Source organism: Penicillium angulare (genome assembly GCF_028827245.1).
Source record: "Penicillium angulare strain IBT 27051 chromosome Unknown utg000009l_segment0_segment0, whole genome shotgun sequence".
Taxonomy (NCBI): Eukaryota; Fungi; Ascomycota; class Eurotiomycetes; order Eurotiales; family Aspergillaceae; genus Penicillium; species Penicillium angulare.
This window is the reverse complement of record NW_026623168.1, coordinates 180,948-204,167: the sequence shown is the minus strand read 5'-3', so window position 1 is coordinate 204,167 and position 23,220 is coordinate 180,948. Positions and strand designations below refer to the sequence as shown.

At 47.0% G+C, this 23,220-nt stretch overlaps 9 protein-coding genes across 9 annotated transcripts; 7 read left to right on the top strand and 2 right to left on the bottom strand.

The window, feature by feature from the left end:
- Positions 1-2,033: 2,033 nt before the first annotated feature.
- On the top strand, positions 2,034-5,169 carry N7478_011623 (uncharacterized protein; the record flags this gene model as incomplete). Its single annotated transcript, XM_056927837.1, has 7 exons — positions 2,034-2,156; positions 2,234-2,678; positions 2,733-3,094; positions 3,185-4,031; positions 4,087-4,270; positions 4,322-4,964; positions 5,032-5,169. The coding sequence occupies 7 exons, from the start codon at positions 2,034-2,036 to the stop codon at positions 5,167-5,169; spliced, it is 2,742 nt and encodes a 913-aa protein (XP_056773564.1).
- A 708-nt stretch (positions 5,170-5,877) lies between these two features.
- Positions 5,878-6,105, top strand: N7478_011622 (uncharacterized protein; the record flags this gene model as incomplete). Its single annotated transcript, XM_056927836.1, has 1 exon — positions 5,878-6,105. One exon carries the CDS (start codon positions 5,878-5,880, stop codon positions 6,103-6,105), a length of 228 nt encoding a protein of 75 aa, XP_056773563.1.
- Positions 6,106-6,709: 604 nt separating this feature from the next.
- On the top strand, positions 6,710-7,955 carry N7478_011621 (putative 3-hydroxyacyl-CoA dehydrogenase; the record flags this gene model as incomplete). Its single annotated transcript, XM_056927835.1, has 3 exons — positions 6,710-6,773; positions 6,874-7,193; positions 7,272-7,955. 3 exons carry the CDS (start codon positions 6,710-6,712, stop codon positions 7,953-7,955), a joined length of 1,068 nt encoding a protein of 355 aa, XP_056773562.1.
- Positions 7,956-8,972: 1,017 nt separating this feature from the next.
- On the top strand, positions 8,973-9,380 carry N7478_011620 (thioredoxin family protein; the record flags this gene model as incomplete). The annotated part of the gene is made up of 2 exons (XM_056927834.1): positions 8,973-8,995; positions 9,074-9,380. 2 exons carry the CDS (start codon positions 8,973-8,975, stop codon positions 9,378-9,380), a joined length of 330 nt encoding a protein of 109 aa, XP_056773561.1.
- A 347-nt stretch (positions 9,381-9,727) lies between these two features.
- Positions 9,728-11,566, bottom strand: N7478_011619 (MFS transporter; the record flags this gene model as incomplete). The annotated part of the gene is made up of 1 exon (XM_056927833.1): positions 9,728-11,566. The coding sequence occupies one exon, from the start codon at positions 11,564-11,566 to the stop codon at positions 9,728-9,730; it is 1,839 nt and encodes a 612-aa protein (XP_056773560.1).
- A 1,248-nt stretch (positions 11,567-12,814) lies between these two features.
- N7478_011618 (dihydrodipicolinate synthase family protein) lies at positions 12,815-13,801 on the bottom strand (the record flags this gene model as incomplete). Its single annotated transcript, XM_056927832.1, has 1 exon — positions 12,815-13,801. One exon carries the CDS (start codon positions 13,799-13,801, stop codon positions 12,815-12,817), a length of 987 nt encoding a protein of 328 aa, XP_056773559.1.
- A 621-nt stretch (positions 13,802-14,422) lies between these two features.
- N7478_011617 (Aspartate) lies at positions 14,423-15,619 on the top strand (the record flags this gene model as incomplete). Its single annotated transcript, XM_056927831.1, has 3 exons — positions 14,423-14,731; positions 14,799-15,279; positions 15,384-15,619. The coding sequence occupies 3 exons, from the start codon at positions 14,423-14,425 to the stop codon at positions 15,617-15,619; spliced, it is 1,026 nt and encodes a 341-aa protein (XP_056773558.1).
- A 679-nt stretch (positions 15,620-16,298) lies between these two features.
- On the top strand, positions 16,299-17,141 carry N7478_011616 (GNAT family N-acetyltransferase; the record flags this gene model as incomplete). The annotated part of the gene is made up of 1 exon (XM_056927830.1): positions 16,299-17,141. The coding sequence occupies one exon, from the start codon at positions 16,299-16,301 to the stop codon at positions 17,139-17,141; it is 843 nt and encodes a 280-aa protein (XP_056773557.1).
- Positions 17,142-18,912: 1,771 nt separating this feature from the next.
- On the top strand, positions 18,913-20,408 carry N7478_011615 (uncharacterized protein; the record flags this gene model as incomplete). Its single annotated transcript, XM_056927829.1, has 2 exons — positions 18,913-20,277; positions 20,346-20,408. The coding sequence occupies 2 exons, from the start codon at positions 18,913-18,915 to the stop codon at positions 20,406-20,408; spliced, it is 1,428 nt and encodes a 475-aa protein (XP_056773556.1).
- Between the last annotated feature and the right edge of the window lie 2,812 nt (positions 20,409-23,220).

Sequence of the window (23,220 nt, the reverse complement as noted above, 5' to 3'; positions counted from 1 at the left end):
TCGTCTAAAATTAGTAGGATAAGTCGGACAATAACCCGATGCAGTGCTGAGGACGTGGACCACTCCAGGCTGACGCGAATTGGATATTTCGATCTGTTAAAGCATTTGAGCTATCTCTTTACATAGATGCAGTCATACGTACCACTTCAAGTTCAAGTTGGCGTGATCATATACCTATTTTGAGCAGAAATTACTTATACTACATACTACTACTAACCACTAGTACATAGTACATGGTATGGACTTGGAGTACATCCTACTACAGTACCTACTGGAAACAGTTGGCTCAAATAAGCAGTGATTACTCCTATTTCTGCATGGCACTATAAAAACTTGAACTACATACAACATTGGATGGCACTGGCAGTATTAATATTTATAGAAATATACTATACTCTGCAGTGGACTGAACTGCCCAGATCTACTATGTATATGTACCTACGACTTGAAAATTATGCATGTGTGTATTTCCAAGAGGAAATTCCTAAAACAGTATACTCTAACATTGGAAGATATCCCGAATTCATTACAACTTCAAGTTGCATTTGCCAAGCTCCTTTTTCATTTATCTGTTACGGCTGTCATCTCGCTCCACTTTCATATTTGGGGGCCTTTTACTCCCTTGGTGCTGTTTGTGCTCTTTGTGCTCTTTGTGCTCTTTGTGCTGTTTGTGTTGTTTGTGACGTTACATTCTGTCGCTGCCCTGGGCAACTATCCACGTGACCTACGCGTTGGCCCCAGAAACGAGGTTCTCAACTACACTTCCTCTCCAATCACATCCGGGTGGATCAAACAAAGTGGAGCATTTTGAGTCAATCACAGTCGAATCAACCCCTGGAAAAGGCATGGCCGATCGCTTCACGCCGCCTCGTCATTAGCTCGGTACTTTGTGCCGCCACATCGGGGACAATGCAGTGTGCGTGAAGAGTGATCGTGTCAGGTCTTCCTATGAGCCCATGAGGTTACAATTCGTTTCGTTTGATGGATGATGCTTGGAGGGGTTGGGTGGTAGGAAAGTGTTGTCTCAAGACCCTGGAACATCACCTGCGAAGAAAGGGATACTCCAAAATGGGAAGATCGGAGCCTGTGATGGGTCGCAGCATTGATGCCTCCATCCAATATGAGGACGCGTTACGTCGTTGCCCCGCTGGATGAGGCATCCTGGACGAGTAATATCGCACACACAAGCACAAAAGAGTCGGAGACCAATTTTCATCCGTGGTAAACCAGGGTACATGGTCAAACCACCAGCCAGTCAATGGGCTTTCTTCATTGCGGCAGAACCACCCGACTTTTTCCACTCCATCAAAATTCATGGGGGTGCGCCTAGAGTGTGTGCGGGCCTGTCTGGGAGGAGTGCATAGCCTTGCGCAGGGGGAAAAGGAGGGCAACGTCCAGCGTGTCTCGGGATCGGATCCATTGAAGGTGGAGCCCCTAAGAAGGCGAATGACGAACGACAGTTGCGGATGCACTGGGTCATTACTGGTGCCTCCACCAACCTCATCCCCTACCATTAGTGCGCGTCGTCTGCGCCTCCAATCAAAATTTACTGGATGGAGTCCCGAATACCAAAAATATATTTTTATCCTGCAGGCTATGCCAGCTTGTGCACCACAACCCATCGTGCCCTTTCCAGAAATAATCGGGGGATTGGTATCCATCTTGGCCCATCGTGATCATCCTTATTCAATATTTTCTGGAAGCCGTCCCTGTACATCTCCGACCGTTGATTTTCTTTCTTTCCTTCTTTTTATTCTCTAGTCTCTCAGCCTCGGACCGATCGACCCCTTAAAGATCCCCCATAAGGCTACGGTCGGTTTATTTCCAGGAGATCTGGCTTCTGGTTCACCCTGAACGTTCTAGCGCGTGTCGATACCACGTCAATTTTTTTTTTCTACACCCTTCCCCTTCCTCACCTTTGCGACACATACGGAGAACCAGATAGCACGCACCACTGTCGAGCTCTGATACGATTTCCGCGTTCCTAATTCCCAATTGTCTACGGAAACCCCATCATTGGGGAGGAGGACACAATGGGTTCCCCCATGCCGACGTCTCCCCGTTCACCCCGTTCTCCGGGGCCCCATTCACCACACCTAGCTCATTCCCCCCAAGCGAGTGAAGCCAGCTACCATTCTCATAGCATCCCCCGCGACGTGAGTAATTTGCTCCATGATGCGTCATAACTAGCGGTAGATTCCAGCTTGTACTAATAGAAAATTGGATAATATAGCATGGCTATGGCTACGAAGAGAAGAACGAACAGGCAGAGAGCCAACAATCGCTTCTCTACCGCAACCAGCCTAGTCCATTCAATGCCCCATTTGACGACCCGTATGCCTCTACCGACTCCCTGCGACGTTACACTCTGCAGGATCCAGGAGTGACCGTTTTCCCTGATGGTCCCTACCAGGAGTCAATGGCTTCGGCTTCGGCTTCAGGCTTCAATCGCCGCTCGGGGGTTGCTTCTCCCATGTCGGAGACTCCATCCGAGGCATGGCAACAGCGTCAAGCTCCTGGCTCTGGCCTCCGACGATATGCCACTCGAAAAATTAAACTGGTGCAGGGCTCCGTGTTGAGTGTGGATTACCCTGTGCCGAGTGCGATTCAAAATGCCATCCAGAGAGAATACCGAGAGTCTGAAGAGGGTTTCCCCGAAGAGTTCTCACACCTGCGCTGTGAGTTTAGGCCTGACCCTAGTTATATGGAGCGCGAAGCTAACGTAAAACTAGACACTGCTGCGACATGTGACCCCGACGAGTTTACCCTGCGAAACGGATACAACCTGCGCCCCGCCATGTACAATCGTCATACAGAATTGCTGATTGCGATTACTTACTACAACGAAGACAAAGTCCTTACGGCACGAACACTCCACGGTGTTATGCAGAACATCCGTGATATTGTCAACTTGAAGAAATCCGAGTTCTGGAACAAGGGTGGTCCGGCATGGCAGAAGATCGTTGTCAGCTTGGTCTTCGATGGTATCGATCCCTGTGACAAGAACACGCTTGATTTGCTGGCTACGGTCGGTATCTATCAAGATGGAATTATGAAGCGGTCCGTTGATGGACGAGAAACTGTCGCGCATATTGTAAGCTCAAATCTTCTAGCTGGAAAACATATTCCAGCGCCCCTTGGATTGTGTCTCTTGGAACTGAATATAGTACTAACACCTTTTAAGTTCGAATATACTACTCAACTTTCCGTCACCTCCAACCAGCAGTTGATCCGTCCCCAGGGCAACGAAGCCAGCAACCTCCCTCCCGTCCAAATGATCTTCTGTCTCAAGCAAAAGAACAGCAAGAAGATTAACTCTCACAGATGGCTCTTCAACGGTTTCTGTCGTATTCTCAACCCCGAGGTCGTGATCCTTATCGATGCCGGTACCAAACCTGGAAAGAAATCCCTTCTCGCCCTCTGGGAATCGTTTTACAACGATAAAAACCTTGGTGGATCTTGCGGCGAAATTCACGCTATGCTGGGTAAGGGTTGGAGAAACCTGATGAATCCTCTGGTTGCAGCACAGAACTTCGAATACAAGATCTCCAATATTCTTGATAAACCTCTCGAGAGTTCCTTTGGTTACGTCTCTGTGCTTCCCGGTGCTTTCTCGGCTTACCGTTACCGAGCTATTATGGGAAGACCACTCGAGCAATATTTCCATGGTGATCATACGCTATCGAAACAGCTCGGAAAGAAGGGTATCGAGGGAATGAACATTTTCAAAAAGAATATGTTCTTAGCTGAAGATCGTATTCTGTGTTTCGAACTTGTGGCCAAGGCCGGATTCAAGTGGCATTTGACATATGTCAAGGCATCTAAAGGTGAAACTGATGTTCCGGAAGGAACTGCAGAATTCATCAGTCAGCGACGTCGTTGGTTGAACGGTTCCTTTGCTGCTAGTTTGTATGCTATTATGCATTTCAGTCGGATTTACAAGAGTGGTCATAACATCATTCGATTGTTCTTCCTTCATATTCAGATGATCTACAACTGTGTGGGTCTTATTATGACATGGTTCTCTCTCGGTATGGTCCTCTATTCTCTTGCTGATCGTAATCACAGTCTAATATTTCTCGATAGCTTCTTTCTGGTTGACCACTTCCGTTATTATGGATCTGGTGGGAACTCCCGGTAGCTCGAACAAAAACAAAGGCTGGCCCTTTGGTAATGAGGCATCGCCTATTGTGAACAATTTCCTGAAATACGGTTATGTCTTCTTTCTCATGCTGCAATTCATTTTGGCTTTAGGAAATCGTCCGAAGGGGTAAGATATGCTGAATTCCTTGATAAACTCCACGCTTACTAATTTTCCCAGTTCTCGTCTTTTCTACACGCTTTCGTTCATATACTTCTCCTTCGTGCAGGCTTATACCATGGTCAACTCGTTCTACCTTGTGGCGAACGCCTTCTTAGGAGGTACATTGGATTTCGACATGAGCCAAGGCGTGGGTCATTTCTTGAAGTCTTTCTTCAGCTCTTCCGGTGCCGGAATTGTCTTGATTGCATTGGCATCCACCTACGGTGTTTACTTCGTGGCTAGTTTCCTCTACATGGATCCTTACCACATGTTCACCTCATCCTGGGCCTACTTCACTGGAATGACTTGCTCCATCAACATTTTGATGGTTTACGCCTTCTGTAACTGGCATGATGTTTCTTGGGGTACTAAGGGATCCGACAAGAGTGAAGCTCTTCCAGAAGCTCAAACCAAGAAGGAGGACGACAAATCCAACTTCATCGAAGAAGTGGATAAACCACAGGCTGATATCGATAGCCAATTCGAGTCGACTGTCAAGCGTGCGCTGGCGCCGTATGTTGAACCAGAGGAGCAGGATGAGAAGAGTATGGACGACTCTTACAAGGCCTTCCGAACCAACTTGGTTCTTCTGTGGATTTTCAGCAACCTGATTGTTGTGCTCCTCATCACCGCCACCGGTGTCCAGCGTTTCTGTCTCACTGTAAGTTTCTCAAACATCCTCCTTCCCAAAAAAAATTGTCTTCAAGCTAACCCTGACCTTCAAATAGAACACGTCTACTGTTCGGACTGCAAACTACTTCTCTGCCATTCTGTGGACCACGGCTGGATTGTCCCTGTTCCGTTTCATTGGATCCCTCTGGTTCTTGGGTAAATCCGGTATTCTCTGCTGCGTTTCTCGACGCTAGATTGAGATTTACTTGGGTTTATTCCATTGTTGTATATACCATCATCCGAAACGCCACTTGTACTGATAATAACGTGTTTTTGAGGGGGCTGCTTGTGTTATATAAAGCTTGGATAGATGGGCTTTTTTGGATTTTGGTCTTCTCTTTTTTTTTCCTCTTCCGCATCCCCATGGGTTGGCATCATCTTTGGCGGGCTGGATCAAGGACGATCCATGTATGATTTCCCTTGGGAGAAATGATTTTCATATTGACATGATGTGCTTTTGTATTTGGTTTCGCGATTGATATTTGTTCAATCTTTGCATTGGACAGACATCCTTTCCACAAAAAAAATTATTCATTGCTCCTGTTTACCTAATACTCATTGGAATGCTATTGAATTCGTATTCTTATTTTATTTCTTCGTTGCTCTAATACTTGCGCATGATCAAATCATGGATTGACTTACTGCGTCTCACTGTGGAGCTGGATACATATACGTGCGTTCGCTGGATGATCAAAAGTGGACACATTTATCGACAAAAAAAAAGTGGTCCCACTGGCATCTTAAAACCAGTTTTGATGTCACATAAACCAGATGGATATACTTGCACATGCATAACACATATCATTGTGGATCTACACAGCCTTTCGGCGCTTCAACTCAATCCAAACCACCCTGGGCAAGGAGCACGCCCGACGGTGCTCGAGCGTTACAGTGAGACGACAATGAGTCAAAATGGCCTCGGAGGACAGCCATCCGACAAAGACCCAAAGAGCTGGCGCAACATAGAGTCATCCAATCAGCCAAAAGGGTCACCCGAGCAAGCCGCGGGCTATTCAAACACGCCGCATATGGGAGGGGAGGTAATATTCTCCTGGCACGAAGGTGGGACCGTTTCCTCCCACGCGAAACTTAAGATGGAATGGACCGTGGCTGTCTATGGTATGGTATGAGCACAGCCCGCCGGCGGCTGCATTAGGGTATATCTGCATGCCGGCGTCATTGGTTTCCCCGCATCGACCTGTGACGATCGCGAATGGTCTGTTCTGGCGGGGCCCCTGATGCTAGGATACTAGGTGACCGGGATACGAGTCGGGATACCTACCCTAATGCTTGCTTTGCGTACCAGGGGGTTTGGTTGAAACGGAAATGTTGAAGTTTGTTACTAATTGGTCGCCGGGTTTGTATGTACATGTAGCTGTATGTACCATTCCCCTCCCTTTTCTAACGCGTCGCATTGCTGATTAGGTTAGATTTTGGACTTGGATGCGGCACAGACCAATGATTAAGGCCATTTCGTCATCTAACCGGTTTAGAGAGTTTCGGATTAGTTGAGCCAATCCCTGGGCATTTCCCTGGCGCAAAGGAGCCAGACAGGCCCATGAGAAATTGAACTATATAAATACTTCTGTTCACCCCTGTCAGTGCCTGGCCTCACTTTTTCATTATCTTGATCAAATTACTCTCCCCAGAGTATTCTATACTGCTACTTCCTCGATTTGACCCACATTTAACTGATTGCCGGCTTCCGAATCCACCATCCCGACCCCACCCCAGATGTCGCAGTACATTCCTCAGATTTCCTCTCAATCCCTTTCGGATAAGATTGTTCTCATTACTGGTAAGTATATACAAGTACTCGTCTGCCCATCTACCCATTATGAGAATATTTTTCATGGAATGGCTTCGATTTCAGAGCGTTAATCAATCTTATTATACAGGCGGCGCCAATGGTATTGGTGCAAGTCTCGTAGAGCAATGTTTAGAAAGCGGGGCCAATGTTTGCTTTGGTGATCTCGACAACATCGAGGGCGAGCGCCTGTTGAGAAAATGTACTGAGAATTTCCCTCCGGACGCGCCCGGCCAGCCCCCACGGGTAGTCTTCCAATCCACCGATGTCACCAACTACCAGTCGGTCTTGGGATTGTTCGACTTGGCTTTCCACACATACACGCGTATTGACCATGTGGTTTCTGCTGCCGGTATTGTGGAGATTGGAAACTGGTTCGACTTTGGACTCACCTTGCAGACGATCCGCCAGGTAAGTTTGATTCACGGACCCTCTCCTCTTTGAATTCGACCATTCTTTAGATGAAGGAAATAACATTTTCGCTCAAAGGCACCAACCCACAAAGTCCTGGATGTCAATCTTATTGGCTCCATGTATGTTGCCCGCATTGCATCCGTATACCTTCGCCATAACCGCGGCCCCGGCGCCGACCGATCTATCCTGCTTTTCTCATGCTCTTCTGGCTTCAAGGATAGTCCTTCCTTGTTTGTCTACCAGGCCTCTAAGCACGGCGTGGTAGGCCTTATGCGCTCTCTACGCAGTTACATCAATTCGCCTTACAAGCATAACATTCGCATTAACACGGTGTGTCCGTGGATGACTGAGACCGAAACCATCAAAAAGATCGAACAACAGTGGAAGCAGGCTAGCCTGCCCACAAACAGCCCTAAGGATGTCTCAAACGTCGCAGCTAGTATGCTGGCCGATTCAAAACTCAACGGTCAATCTATGTTTGTTGAAGGTGGGCGGGCTTGGGAGATTGAGCAAAACATCGAACGCCTCGAAGCAGAGTGGTTGGGTGCAGGACCTTCTAAATCTCTAGCAGCTGGACAAGAGTTGCTTGACGATGGCTCGGTCTGGACAGCTACTCCCCGTAAGAGGAGTAGTATCTCTGTCGACGGTGTGCCCCCTGGTGTTCCGCTTGCTAAGATCAATGGCATTTATCACAAGAATAGCTTCTCCAATGGCGTGACAAATGGACATACGAATGGTATCACCAATGGAGTCCACTAAACGATGTTTCTTCTTCCCCCACCCCCAAGATTCCTGAGTCTACCTTGTCTACCTTGATACCCAAATTCACATTTTCTATCTTCAAATTCTCTGGTCACTTTCCAGAAATTGGAAACATCGACCTTTACGCTAGCTGTGAACAGATAACGTGGCCAATTAAAGTAACTAGGTACTACAGCATACCTAAAATACCAGACAAACATGCTCATACTGTTCTTACTACTTTTAAATGAGACATTTTTCTATTTCTTTTTCATAAACCGCCGGGTACATCGTAGATTGGAGCGTCAGTTAGGCGATCTTTCCCTACTGTTTTTACTTTCTCTCATATGGTTAGCAAAGTCATCAGCGTTAAGCTAATCAAATATGCCATTGGTGGATTGTAATTATGGGGACTCAGAAGATATTGCATCATCGTAATAGAAATGCATGTTAACATTCTCTTTGAATACCCGAGCTACAAATTCCCGCGTCCTCCACCGCCACTTACTAGTTCTGGCCCTCATCTTTCATAAGACTCTGTATACGTATTTAATTCTGCCCCCAATGAATGATTTCAACTGGATATAATAATGTTCCACCATTTTCTTACATTACAGCTAGCGGATCGAGTGGGGACACGGGAAGACGAGATCTGGTGTCCCAAAACTATGCTTAGAGATGAGATCAAGCCGCTATATTCAAGTTGCTAGCTGGACCTTACCCCGCGAAATATGTCGACTTTTTTGTTTAGTTTCTATTCTCCTCTGCACTTATACCATCTATTATATCTATCATAATGTCGAAGATCTCCAGCTAAGAGGTGATGCTAAGAGGTGATGACGTAGATGAAGAAACCTAGCCCCACTCCACCTGGACATCGACCGCATACAGCTGAACTGTGGGGGGAGGGGTAATGCTGGATGAAATCACATAAATTGAGAGTCATGTCCATTTATGTCTGATCTTTTGTTTAAACTCCTGATCTTGCCACTCCCTTGATTCTTGTCAAGTTACACTATAAACCACCCATTCAAGATGCCTGTTATCGCTATCAACTCGTACGTCATGTTAAATTTTTCTTTCGCCTGATTACTTTATTACTCAGTGCTAACCTTGAAACATCGTTAATACACTAGGTACGATGAATTTGAAAAGATCATAAACAGCGGAGAGGTCGTTGTAATCGATTTTTGGGCGACATGGTGTGGACCTTGCCGAGTGATTTCACCTATTTTCGAGAAGTTTTCGGATATCGATGAATACAGCAAAGTCCGGTTCTACAAAGTCGATTGCGACGAACAGGAGCAAATTGCCGCGGAAGTCGGTATCAGAGCGATGCCAACCTTCGTGCTCTTTCACGATGGGATAAAGGTTAAGGACTTTACTGGGGCCAATCCCCAAGCTTTACAACATCTTGTTAGCTCAGGTGTAGAGCTTGTATGAGAATAGACAGGCGGGTATGCCTTTATTCCAGCGTGGACTTTTAGAGGGGAGAAGATGCCTGTTTCTAGGAAATAAATGCATGATAGGTTCCCTACAGTATTTTCCATTCCCTATGGTAGTTCTTTCAATGGCAACTAGCTAATTTAGGAAAGAGAAAAACAGAATATCCTTTGAATAAACCCGGAAGGAGTAAAATTATAACCATTATTTAAGTAAATGTCTATTTATAAATGCAGAATGGCCATTATGTATGCTCAATATTACAACACCTGAGATACGCCATGCAATTTTCAGGTGACCAAGCACCTCGAACCTATCACCCACAACCAAAACGCCGCATTGAAACTCTATTTGAACGATTCTCGGGTGTTGATACGGTCAACATCATACGGATTCGCCTCGTAGGTGGGAATCCGATGCATTTCCCCGGATACGCGACCGGAGGTGTGTGTAAGAGATCGATCAAGGGAATGAACGTTGATCTGGCCCTCCTTTTGAGCCAATGACGAATCGATGGCATTGGTATGGTCGGTGAGAGTGGGCACGCGCGACACAGGCTCATCAGATGAAGCTGGTTCATCAGCTTGAACATCCTGTTGTGGTTGAGGCTCTCCCATACTTTGAAGTAGGCTTTGAACAAATGCCTCTGACTGTGCCGAGTATTTGCAGTGTTTCCGGATGGATAGACCCTTCTTGTAAAGAATGAATGGGAAGGGAACACAGGCCAAGGCCAAGAAAGCTGGCACAGACGCAGCCCAATGGAGTCCTAGGTTCTCAAACATGTATGTTGTGAAAAGTGGGAATGCAAAGCCAAAGAGAGATCGTAGTAAGGAATTGGCCGCGAGGACAGAGGCGGCGAAGATAGTGTAGGAGTCAATCAAATAGTTGAAGACACACAGGAATACAAGGACCATGCCGAAGCCAAAGGGAACACCGGCTGCAACACTGGCCATCCAATGAATATTTGGAGAATCCGTCCATGCGAACCAAAAGAGACCAATAGGTAGGGCAAGGGAGGCAATCATACACGCAGGAAGACGATCTTCGGGAGGGCAATAACCACCTTTCTTTTCGAGAAGTTTTCCATAGCGTGTATTCTCTGGAATCGAGTATGCAATTGCGGCCAGCATTCCCACCATGACACCAAGGAATGCAAGACTAGAGACACCCTGGTTCCATCCTCGGTGAAGTTCGTAGACGATCGGGTAGGCGCCGAAAAGCATGTAGAGGGTTCCGTAGATAATAGCGAGATAGATCGAAAGAAGGAGGACGATAGGCTCCATGAAGAGAAGGATAAAAGGGCGAGAGAGAGAAACCTTGAGCGATTCCTTCAGGTCGGGTCGACCTTGGTCAATATCGAGCTTACTGATGTAAACACGACCGGTAAGCTTTGAGAGAGTACGGGCTCGTTGGCGAAGAAGAACAGGGGCGTAGGTCTCTGGCTTCAGGACAGCACCGAAAAACCACATCACAGCGCACAAGATTGTTAAGAGACCCATCACCCATTTCCATCCGGCCTTCATACCCAGGAAGCCACCGATAATGGGACCAATGACTGGACCCAGGAAGGGAGCCAAGGCAAATGCAGATAGTGCCAGTCCACGCTCTCGAGCAGCAAACATGTCAGCGATGACACCTCCGGAGTTTGTGAAAGGCGAGGATCCGAAGGAACCAGCAAGGAAACGGAATACCAGTAGGGACTCGATGTTTTTGGCGCCTGTAGTGGCGGCACAGAAGATGGTTAAGCCACAGTAAGTACCGATGAAGACGGCTTGACGTCCAAACATCTCACTCATCGGAGCCCAGAGCAAGGGTCCCAATGCAAATCCCAGCACGTAAAGAGAGACACCCAATGTTGAGATCTCGGTTGTTGTTTGGAAAGATTCCTCAATCTGCGCGATACCACCGGTATATGCCGAAGATACCAAGGCCACCACGAGTGTTTCCATAGCAGCAACCATTGTGACGGTCCATTTTATAGACAGGCTGAGTTGAAGTGGGTTTCGAAAATCCTTGGGCATCCATTGGACCACATACGGGTCATCTTCAGTTCCTGCTCCTGCATAGAAATGGTCCACCACTTCTTGCGTTACCACGCCGGGTTCAGTCACTAATCGCCAGAAGGGAACTGTATTTGGCAAATTTGTCGGGGCCTTGGCCTCCACTGAAGGGGCCTCCGTTGCCATTAGGAGAGAATTAAGGTCGAGTAGTCGTAATAGATTATGTTTCGTATGTAAGAAGTAACAAATGGAAGGAAGCGATTTGCGTGTTTCGTAAAAAATGAATATAGGAGAAAAGAAAGAAAGAAAGAAAGAAAAAAAAGAGAGTAAGAAAGCTGACAGTGAATATTATCTACAAAATCTTGGAAGCAAATTGAGCCGAGGTGAAACGTAGTCTGTACTAAGAGATTATTACTCAACGAAAAATATTCACCCGGAGAAATTACTTGTTTTGGGCTGGGATATTTTTACAGTGGGGCATCATTAAGGCGCAATAGATTGTCATAGGGCCTTGTGGGCTGTTCCTGGGCTCTTGGTGTTATGTGGAAAGTGGCACCAGGGTAGAATGATTAGTCGGCGAGGACGATTGGCTACGGAGTTTTTTTTTGGAATATAATCAGTGCCGAGTCTCGAATTAATCGGGCCGATTCAAGAAGATTTTTTACTCTTTGGCCCGATAAGATCCATACGATCCAGTTGATCCAGTAGGATTGGATCTGTATCTCCACTTGCCGAGGCTCAACCATCGGGGGTTTGGTTGTTCCTGGAATTTTCTCTCGCTCTTTTTCTTTTCCACAGTAATGCTGGCGGAATTAAAGGCCTGGAATACTAATCAGGAAAAGCTGTGGGCTACGTGGACCCACATAACCGAGGTTTCTGTGCATTATGGCTGATTACTCTGCATAAAAGGGCTTTTAGTGCGTGGATGACGATTAGCGAGCCGACATATTTTCGGAGTTCCCGAGTCATTAAGCCTAAGATAGAGATCATGGCACAATTACGCACTTTAATAGCATGTTCAAATGTTGTCGAGGGGGAAAATGTCAATGGGTTCTACATGAAGGCGAGGCTGAGTTCATGGATGTGAGTCGCATAGTTCTTTAACTTATGGTGAATATCTATGTCTGCTCTTGAAGATAAGCACTCGTACAAAAATTGTTTGCTATGTGCACGGTGCACATATGTATGCATACAATTGTAGGCACAATCATCACGGTGGGTTTCTTGCTCGTACTCTTGACTCTGGTTGGTCCGGCAAGATTTACCGATTGACAGCAATGATTCGCTACTACGAGATTATGTTTTACTACCAAATGACTCGGAGCAGATGTGTATGCAAAAAAAAATGATAGTCTTCTTTACCATTCCATTTCATCGTACTTCTTATTTGTATGCTTCATAATCATGAACGGAATTCACCCTTAGTTGCCTCCCTCAGAGGCTCTTTTCAATCTCTGCGACCTCCGCCATGTCCTTCGCTATCGATTTCTTGACCGCGTCACCAGCAGGTTCGTATGGATGACGTGGTGACAGCTTAGCCTCGGCATCTGAGATCCCCGCCGCGACAGCAGAGTATGAGGAGACTGCATACTTGGTTGATGCAATACCACTCTTAATGGGACTTTCGGCGAGAGCGGCCTTTCTTTGGAGTTTTGTTGCTTCCTCCAGTTGACCCTTCTTGTAAAGTGTATAGATCTGGGACGCTGTCTTGGGGAAAACGTTCGCAAAAGCCGCAATACATCCAACACTACCAGCAGCCAAACCACCAATGAGGAAGTCGGACTGTCCACCGAAAGTTGCGAATTCTTCAGGAGAGAAAGTTCCAGCCAGGCGCGTGATCTTTCCGACCGAGCCACAGGTGAGTTTGACACCTACCACGTTGGATTTGCCGTTGGAACTAGCAGCGGCTGATTCCCGAACGATCGCAGTCATGGTTTCTGAGTCTAGGTCGACCCCATTGCACACGCCTGGGAAGTTGTACATGATCACGGGAAGGGGCGCTTTCGCTGCGACCTCGGAAAAGAATCGCTTTACCACGTTCATGGTGGTCGGCTTGCCGAAGTAGGCTGGTGGGAGAACTAGCAGATAATTGGCGCCCGCAGCTGCGGCATCGTTCGCAAGCTCGAGTACTTGTTTTGTTGAATGAGCTCCAACACCTGCCATCAGAGGGAAATCGGGACCGACAGCCTTTCGTGCCGTCGCAATGAGCTGGGATCGTTCTTCGCGGGTGAGAAGGAAGGCTTCGGAGTTGGTGCCTAGGATAACTAGACCAGCAAGTCCGGTGGTTGAAAGGTATGCGAAATACTGCGCTTGCGATGCTAGATCCAATGTGTCGTTTTCATGATCGAAGAAAGTCACGGCGGGACACCATACTCCCGCAGGGGGTACATGGGGTTGAGAAGAGACAGCGATAGAGCCCATTTTGGGAGATGTAAACGGCTTTTCAAGTTTGGGGAGTTAACAAGTTATCGGATTGAAGTGGAAGTGGAAGTGGAAGAACAATAATCTGCCGGGCGCTTCAAGTTCATTAATAATTTTCTATTTGTCGCGGATGACGTCCGAAGATATCCCCGCTATCAATTGAGGGGGAGGGGTATACTTTCTCCATCTCTACGGTGATTTTGGCCCATTAGCAGTGTTCGTTTCGTTCCATAGAAGACGTGAGCTCGGAGCGGCGTCCCGAACATTGTGGAAGTGGAGGCATCGGAGATGGGGCCGATGCTACATTTACCCGGTGATAAACTAGCAGAACTTCATTGTAACCGGTATAAAATCAGTGACATGATACGTGGAACACTAGTGGATAACTTAAATGGATATGCAAGTAATACGTCTTAGCCTCATGAAGCTAATACATAGTAAAAATCGAATTGGAGGATCACGGATTCATTCCCGATTCTATCTATCAAGACGTCGGCTCCCCGCGCCGATGGAGCTCCAACTGTGGAGTGCCATTGAGAATGTGCAGATATAATGGAAATGTTCAAACCTTTTCAACAAACTTGAGTCTTCTTTGCGTACGCACTGTAAAAAAAAGGTACAATGGCCGACACACAGTATAATACATCATGGTTCGACCAAGCTCGATTCATACCCGCCGACGCGATATTTGCTTTAACAGCTCAATACCAGGCGGATCCATTTCCTCAAAAAGTCAACTTGGGACAAGGAACCTATCGTGATGAGAATGGTAAACCATGGGTTCTCCCGTCAGTGCGTAAGGCACGCGAGGCTCTCCTAGAACAAGGATTACAACATGAATATCTTCCTATTCTGGGACTGAAACAGTTTAGAGATCAGACGGCACAGCTTGTATTGGGTCCTGAGCTTTACAAAGAGCAAGCGAGTAAAGTATGAACCTCCCATGGTAACTCGAGACTCGAATGAATACTAACAGGGCCTGTTACTATTTGGACAGATTGCAACCTGCCAGAGTCTATCAGGCACTGGCGCATTGCACCTGGCTGGACTATTGTTGAAAGCCTGTCATACTGAGCTACCCAAGGTTTACATCCCTGAGCCTACATGGTCGAACCATTATCAGGTATTCCAGTCGTTAGGCTTTTCGTGTGAGCCTTTCAAGTACTATGATCCTGAATCCAAGAGCTTGGACATCGATTCATATTATTCCATGTTGTGTACAGCGGCGCCGAACTCGGTGGTGATTCTACATGCGTGCGCGCATAACCCGACGGGATTTGATCCCACGAAAGAACAATGGCGAGAGATTGCACAGATCATGAAAACGCGACAATTGTTCCCAATTTTTGATTCTGCGTATCTAGGATTCAATTCGGGAAATTTGGATGAAGATGCATTTGCCATTCGATTGTTTATGGGCGAGTTTAATATGGAAGCTGGAGTTTGTGTGTCGTTCGCAAAGAATATGGGACTCTATGGTGAGTGGGTTCTTGTTGTTGTTGAACGGATGGCGTGTTTATTCTGCGACATCCCTCAAAGCTAAAATCTATTGCAGGTGAGCGAGTCGGTTGTTTCTTAGTAGCCACGGATGATGAGCAGGTTACCGTGAGAACACAATCCATGCTCGAAATGCTTCAACGGTCGGAAGTTTCGAATCCACCAGGTTTCGGGGCGAAAATTGCCAGTGAGGTTCTGGGGAATGATGCCTTGAGAATACAATGGTACCAGGACATGGTAACCATGAGTGATCGTATTCGCTCCATGAGAGAAATATTGTACAAGGGCTTGGTTTCTTTCGGTGAGTCGCGTCGCACCTAGAATGAGGGATTTTTTTTTCTTCCGCGCTCTAACACGCGTCAGGGGCACCCGGATCTTGGGATCATCTGATTCAACAATCTGGCATGTTTGGGTTTCTAGGCTTATCGTCAGAGGTGGTGGTGGAACTGCGAGGTTTGTTAATTGTTGCGCCCCATTCTATTGTGGATAATAAGGCTGATTCCGATATCGCTCGCAGAGAAACATCATATCTATATGGCCGCGAATTCTCGTATCTCGATTGCCGGTTTGAATCCTAGTAATGTGGAGTATGTTGCGCGTGCAATCAGCGAATGTTTGAGGGATTCGGAGTAGATCCACTCGGGCGGTTGGAGACGTTTGATAAAGAGATAGCGAACCCCTGGATCGGCGCTCCGAATTGCTGTGATAAGATGAAGCCTTATTTCTAGAAACTGCCAAGCAAAATGTTTCACCTTGACATTTTTTGGAATGCATCAGAGAGAAATAATTTGAGGTTCATTGAAAATAAACCAGAAATCCCAGTGTTGAACAGTGTTGTATGGTAGACGGCGTGAAGAAGCGGAGTCACGAGGAAACAGTAAACATGACTCATAATAACTAGCCTCATTGCGCGTGCATAATACCCGTAGATTTATTCTGCGTTAGTAAAGAGGAATACAGCGTTAATTCCCGCACACAGAAGAAGTCAGTTCTGCAAGCCATGTCAGTCCCGCAGATCTTTGTCGAACAAGGTGCGGCTCATGTTTGTGAAGCAGCGGAAGCCATACACATCCGACGACAAGCGGAACAATGTGCCCAGATTTATCCGAAACGCGAAGTTCTGATCCAGGAACCTCCCACAGGAGGAGTTGCTATTAGGTCATTACCTGACTTCGAAGGCAAACTTAATCGGGTCGTTGGATGCGGAAAGAATGCATTACTGCAGGAGAGCGACTTGAGCGACTTGAAGGCGTTTTATGCCGCTGTTGGGCTGACACCAGAAATCCATCTTAGTCCATTTGCTCCAGCGTCCACTCTGAAGATCCTGGCAGACTATGGCTACGTTGAAAGGGCAGTTCTGAGTACACATTGGTGTGATATAAAAGAATGGGCAAATCGGTCCGCCCAAGAGTCTCCCGCCAGTGTATCGATACGACAGGCTGAGCCGTATGAAGCGGAACGGTTCATGGAAGCATCCGTTGCGGGATTTCAGGACAAGCCCCGCGCTCCAGAGGTTCTACATTTTCTTGCGGAGCTTGCAATTCGAAGAGGAGATTTGTTGTACTTTGCGTTAGTGGATGGTGAAATTGCAGGAACCGCCGTCATGGCACGTATAGAAACGCAGAATACCTACGTGGCACACTTCTATCTTGACAGTACGATTCCCGAATATCGAGGGCGAGGCGTGCATCTTGCGCTCATTCAAGCCCGATTGCGGGCCGCGCACCGACTCGGGTTCTCATCAGCGACCGCGATCACCAGCGTTGGAGATGGCAGTGCGCGGAACGCGGAGAGAGCAGGGCTTCGAATCGCATACAACATCCCCGTCTTTGTCATACCGTAGTCATATCCACCAATGAAATGTCGTTCATAGATTGATGGTAGGACGAGCACCTTCCGATTACGTATCCGAAGAACTAAACCTTATGCAAGTTCCTTCCGCCCCTAAACCCGAAGAAACAGCCCGCCCGGAGTGTATGTGATGTAGATACCTTCCCACCTTATGGAAGCCGAAGATCTCAGATAAAGGCTGAAGGATCGTACGTCAAAGCGGTCGCACGGGACGTTTCGGCCCCCAGTGATACAGGAACAATCAGCAGCAATCACAGTAATTCGAACTGATGATCAGACGTCATTTGAAGGAACGCCGAAAAAGACTGATTGTGTGTGTGTGAATGCTCATTCGATCCTTTGATCCTTCGTACAGTACTCTGTATGAATCATCACTAGCAGAAACATCTCAGTTATGTTGGGCTTCTGGGTTTCAGCGATTAGAGTTTGTTGCATATTCTCTTTTCCCTTTTTGTCCTTTTTGACATCTTAAGTTCTCTGGGCATATGGGAAAGCACTTGCTTGTAACCCCACAAAATTCACAGTTCTGGGGTTACCCCAACCCATCTTGGTGCGCTCTAGACGTTTCGATCACCAAGTAAGGAGGGTGGGGGAGAAGAGCGAATCATTGTACTCTGTGGGAAGTACAATTGGGATCAGCAATTGCGCTACTTTGGCGTAGTATGATTTCGTCGCTTCGCAAGGAAGAAGACAGCAGGCCCAATCAGCGAAATTAATTAGCGTTTGGTGGCGCACCGCCTTTCCCCCGGACCCGGTTGGCTAGACTCCCAGATTCCCAGCCACTGGAGAACTCCTGAACCCCAGACGCAGAGTTCCGACCTGGCAAATTTGTGGAGTAGAATGGATACGAGATGGTGGAGACCATGATGAGACAGAACGTGGTTATTGATTGACAAAAGAGATGAGATGGAATGCAAAGAGATGAGGTGAGTAGAGTGAACAGTCGTTGAAGGGCAAAACAGCCCCCAAGGAGACAAACAGCGCAAACACGTCTCACATCACGTGACATCAGCACCTGTGAAGCTTATCTGGCTGAGTCATTCTTATCGACCACCGCTTATTGGCTACTCAACCTGCTGCCCCAAATAACAACGCACCGGCAAACCGACCGGGTTGGCTTGCCAATGATCGCCTGTGGCGTTGTCTTAGCTTTTTTGAGGCGAAAGACAATCTTGTTTTGCGTTTGATATTCGATTTCATCATCGTTGCCTTTTTGCAAGATTCTCTGTAGCCAGTAATTTTTTTTCTCTACTCTCTCCACTGCATAGTCCGTAAGTCTCCATCTCCCCGCAATCGTGGGGGAAAGGGGCTCCATAACTTGACATCTCTAGTACCCTGGGAAGCAGCCAATGTTGTATTTCTTTTACATAACGAATGAACCCTTTTTATCGTTTAATTGGCGTCGGGCGCACCAGGGCACAGTGTACTTTGCCTCGTCGGGACACAGGTGGATCCGCCCAAACCGAAAGCGGCAATATCGTTGGATGGACGACCATTAAGTGGAGCAGCGTCGTACTCCACGTGTTGGAGCACTAAGTCAGGTTGTGGGTAATTTCATTAGTCAAGGAAATGAGCGCTTGGGACTCCCTGATAACGCCGGATCCAGCGACGCGGCCGGTCCATCCTGGCCCCAATACATATACTCTGCGACAGCCCGTCATCCAACGTTGATCTACCTACTCATACATCCTCTTGTCTCCTCTCCTCAATAATTCCCTTCCCCCTTTGTATTTGCGCCGGTCGCAGGCCTCCCGTCCGCAATCATGGGTTACGAAGACGACATCTCCAACAGCCACGGATCCTCCGGCAAGTCTTTCGATGAGTCCGAGAAGAAAGGCTATGACGCCCCGCCTGCATTCGACTCAGCCCCTATGGTAGGTGAAATGACAGATGCGGAACAGGCTGTCATTGATCACGGAATCCACAAGTTCAATCGGCTGGGATGGAAGCGACTCACCGTGGTGCTCATCGTCGAGGCTATTGCATTGGGTAGTCTGTCCATTCCTTCAACCTTCGCAAAGCTCGGCATGGTTGCTGGTGTCATCTGCTGTGTGGGAGTTGGCTTGATTGCTATCTATACCAGTTATATCGTTGGTCAAGTGAAGCTGCTTTTCCCGGAGGTTGCCAACTACGCAGACGCAGGTCGTTTGATGTGGGGAAGATTCGGATATGAGTTGATTAACTTCATGTTGGCCCTCCAATTGATCTTCCTTACGGGCTCTCACTGCTTGACCGGTACGATCGCATGGCAAAATATCACGCAGTCCACTATTTGTTCTGTGATCTTTGCTGTGGTATCCGCGATAATCCTACTTCTCTTGGCTATTCCCCCCAGTTTCACCGAGGTCGCTATTCTCGGTTATGTGGATTTTGCATCAATTATCATTGCAATCGGTATTACTATCATTGGAACCGGTATTGATGCCCACAAACAACCGGGCGGCTTAGGTGCAGTTCCCTGGTCTGCATGGCCAAAGGAGGATCTTGTATTTGCCGAGGCATTTATTGCTATTTCGAACATTGTTTTCGCATACAGCTTTGCTATGTGCCAGTTCTCCTTCATGGATGAAATGCACACCCCTCGCGATTTCAAGAAGTCCATCTGGGTACTTGGTATCATTGAAATCATTATTTACACCATGACTGGTGCCCTTATTTATGCCTTCGTTGGACCCGATGTCTCGAGCCCTGCCCTGACCTCCGCCGGTCACACCCTTGGCCGTATCGCCTATGGAGTTGCATTGCCTGTCATCTTTATCAGTGGATCGATCAACACAGTCGTTTTTGGTCGTCTGATTCACGGACGTATCTTTGCCAACTCGCCTATTCGATTCATCAACACCAAGATGGGTTGGATCACATGGATGGCTGTCATCACGGCTGCCACTGTCATTGCTTTCATCATTGCAGAGGTTATTCCGTTTTTTGATGACCTGCTCTCCATTTCTTCCGCCCTCTTTATCTCCGGTTTCACATTTTACTTCCCTGCTCTGATGTGGTTCCTACTCATCAAGAAGGGCAGCTGGATGGACCGTGAAAACATTGTGTTGGCTATTGTCAATGCCTTCATTTTCGTCATTGGTATTCTCATCTTGGGTGCTGGCACCTATTCGAGTATTTATGACATTGTAAGTTTATCTACCATGAGATCCTTTTATCTATCCTCGAACTTGAAACTAATAAATTTTGGCAACAGATCCAGAACTACAATGACGGTACTGTACGAGGTGTGTTCACATGTGGATCACCATCTACATAAAGTCCAGTCAATCGCGTTTGACTGGCGTATTTACGTGACTCGCCTTCTCTTTGCCCTGTGAATTCGGATATACAATGCTTCACTCGATCATAGAGGCCCTGGGTATAGCACATGACATTGCGAAAAGACTGTATTGCATTTTTCATGATATATATTCCCCTTCAGCCCAAGACCAGCTCCTTAGCTGGCGATTATTTGTATATATAGTGTCGCATTTGAGCAATATTCCATACTTAGTACTATTTACCTCCCATTTTACATATACTCCAACTTCAATCATATCCCTATCCAAATCTTGGAAGTCGTACTTGCTTGCAAAGTTACTTTGACCATGGCCCACCCTACATTCATTAGTGAGAGAAAGAACTCTTCATGCTCTTTCAAAGACCCCATACAGAAGAATTTAAAAGGATTTTAAGTTTCTTCTACTTGTTTCTAAACTAGAATCGACTCCACAGACCTCGGGACTATCGGTGCCCGTTTCACCCGGCGATAAGGAACCACTTGCACTAGAGCGCTCGAACCTCCGCACCATTTTTCGCTACACCCACTTTGCTGTGCACCACGAACGCGAGTTCCGAATTACCGATGACTCGAGACTACAAGTGCACAGAGCCAGGATGTGGAAAGTGCTTTATCCGGCCGGAACATTTGTCGCGACATCGTCTTAACCGTGAGTACTTTCTTCCGGGGAATGGGAACGAGCCCCGCAGATAATGACAGCTCGTCAGATCGACCCAAGCAAATTTATCAATGCTCTGAATGTCCGAAAAGATTCGTTCGCAATGATTTGTTGCGACGACATGAGAAACGCCACGAAAGAGGCATGTGGTTTCGAAACTCTGGGGGTATTGTCCCTTCAGAGGCAAGCCAGCCTGAGATAGAGACATCGCGTTCATCGCAAGAGTCTCGGTCACCCGATGAAGAGTCAATCATCCGTGGAGAGACACAAGGCTCTTCAATCACACCAAATAGCTACGAGAATCATGATGGGACTTGCGAGCCAAATGGGCTTCGTAGCGACTCCCCCCCGGTGTTGACTCATCACCCAGGCTCCACGCACAATATGATGGTAGATGCGACAGGCGAAGGCAATGTGACCTCACTATTTTGGGACCCTTCATTCAGTGCACCAGATCCTTTACTAGACTTTGACTGGCTGTTTGATAACCTCTCCCCGAATTTCAACTCGGGTGATGCTAGCCTCTCGACAGAAGTCGTATCGCCTGCTCAAACTGGTTCATCAGATTTGTCTCCGCCATCCTTTCCAATGATGTCTCAAGCAACTCGTTATCCGGTTCCTTCGGATAGCTCCTCCTTTGCGCCATGGACTATAGTACAGGGCAGGTTATTTGAAGCCCTGGGTACCCTACCTCAGACTTTGCTGGCCTCTCAGTTCTTTTTACCGACCAACCTATCACATTTCTTCGACTTGTACTTTGAAAACTACCACCCACACTTTCCCATTCTACATCAACCAACCCTGGACCCAACCCAAGCTCCACCACTCCTAATCGCCGCCATTGTGACTTTGGGATCGACTTTATCTTGTGAAGAGGGTCACTTTCAAACCTCTGTTCAAATCCATGATTCATTGCGTTACATTATATTCAATGTGAGTATCCTGCATGCGCTTCATAAATTTGGATCTCTTTTATAACATGGAAAATAATAGACCCCTGATTTCGAGCCGCCGGCATCTTTATGGTGTGTTCAAACACTTCTCCTTATCCAGGCACATGAGAAAATGTTCTCTACAAGAAAGCATCACCAGCTAGCACACATTTTTCATGGTGCTATAATAACAGTGAGTCTCGAGCCAGTAGCTAGGAAGATTATAAATGTTACATTTTTTATTCGCGATCCATGCTAACGAAAAGAAAAAAAAGCTCATGAAACGAGGGGTATCATATGTTTCTTCATACCAAGGCCTGGATAGCCTGAATTTATCATGGCGTCAGTGGATTGAGTTACAGTCCTCAAATCGCACCGCCTTCTTTGGATTTATTATGGACGCACAACATAGCTTTATGTTTGGACATACCTGCGTCTTATCTGTACAGGATGTTCGCCTTCCGCTTCCTTGTCCAGACTACCTGTGGGAGTGTGGCAATGTCGTTGAATGGGATAGAATGATTCGAAAGACACCAGAACCCCCCGGGTTCCTGCCAACTTTGAAGAAACTGATAGCGCGCACGCCTATACCACCCCAATGCACTGCGTATGGTCGACTTATCTTACTTCATGGACTATTCAGTGTCACAACACATTTAAAGTCAAGAGACTCGGTTACCTTAGGCGTTGGAGGGGCCTTACCCGATCGCCCCCGACAGGTTTCCGCTGACAGCTGGAGAGATACTTTGGAAAAGGCAATGGATACATGGTCGTTTTGCCTTGTTTCAAGAAGCTCTTCACTTGCATTGGAAGCTTCGAAGCCCCTTCATCGAATGGCTTACGTGGCAATATACACTGATATCACGGATATGCATGTTATAGCAGGGGCTCCGTCACTACTGGGGAATATGCTCTCAGAGGCTGATCTTGTCGGAGCGACTGCGAGAGTACAAACTTGGAGTGAACGACCAGAAGCCACGAGAGCTCTTTATCATTGCCTGCTGCTGATTCAAGAGATCCTCTTTACAGGGAAACAATATCATGCATCTCAAGATAACTTATCTCTTCGGCCTTGGTCTCTTTATCATGCAGCACTTATTCTTTGGGCCTATGGATTCATGGAAGGAAAAAGGAATCCCTTGAAGACCGATGAAGTGTCATACACTGCTGAAGAATACCTCGTCCGCATGTTGATGCT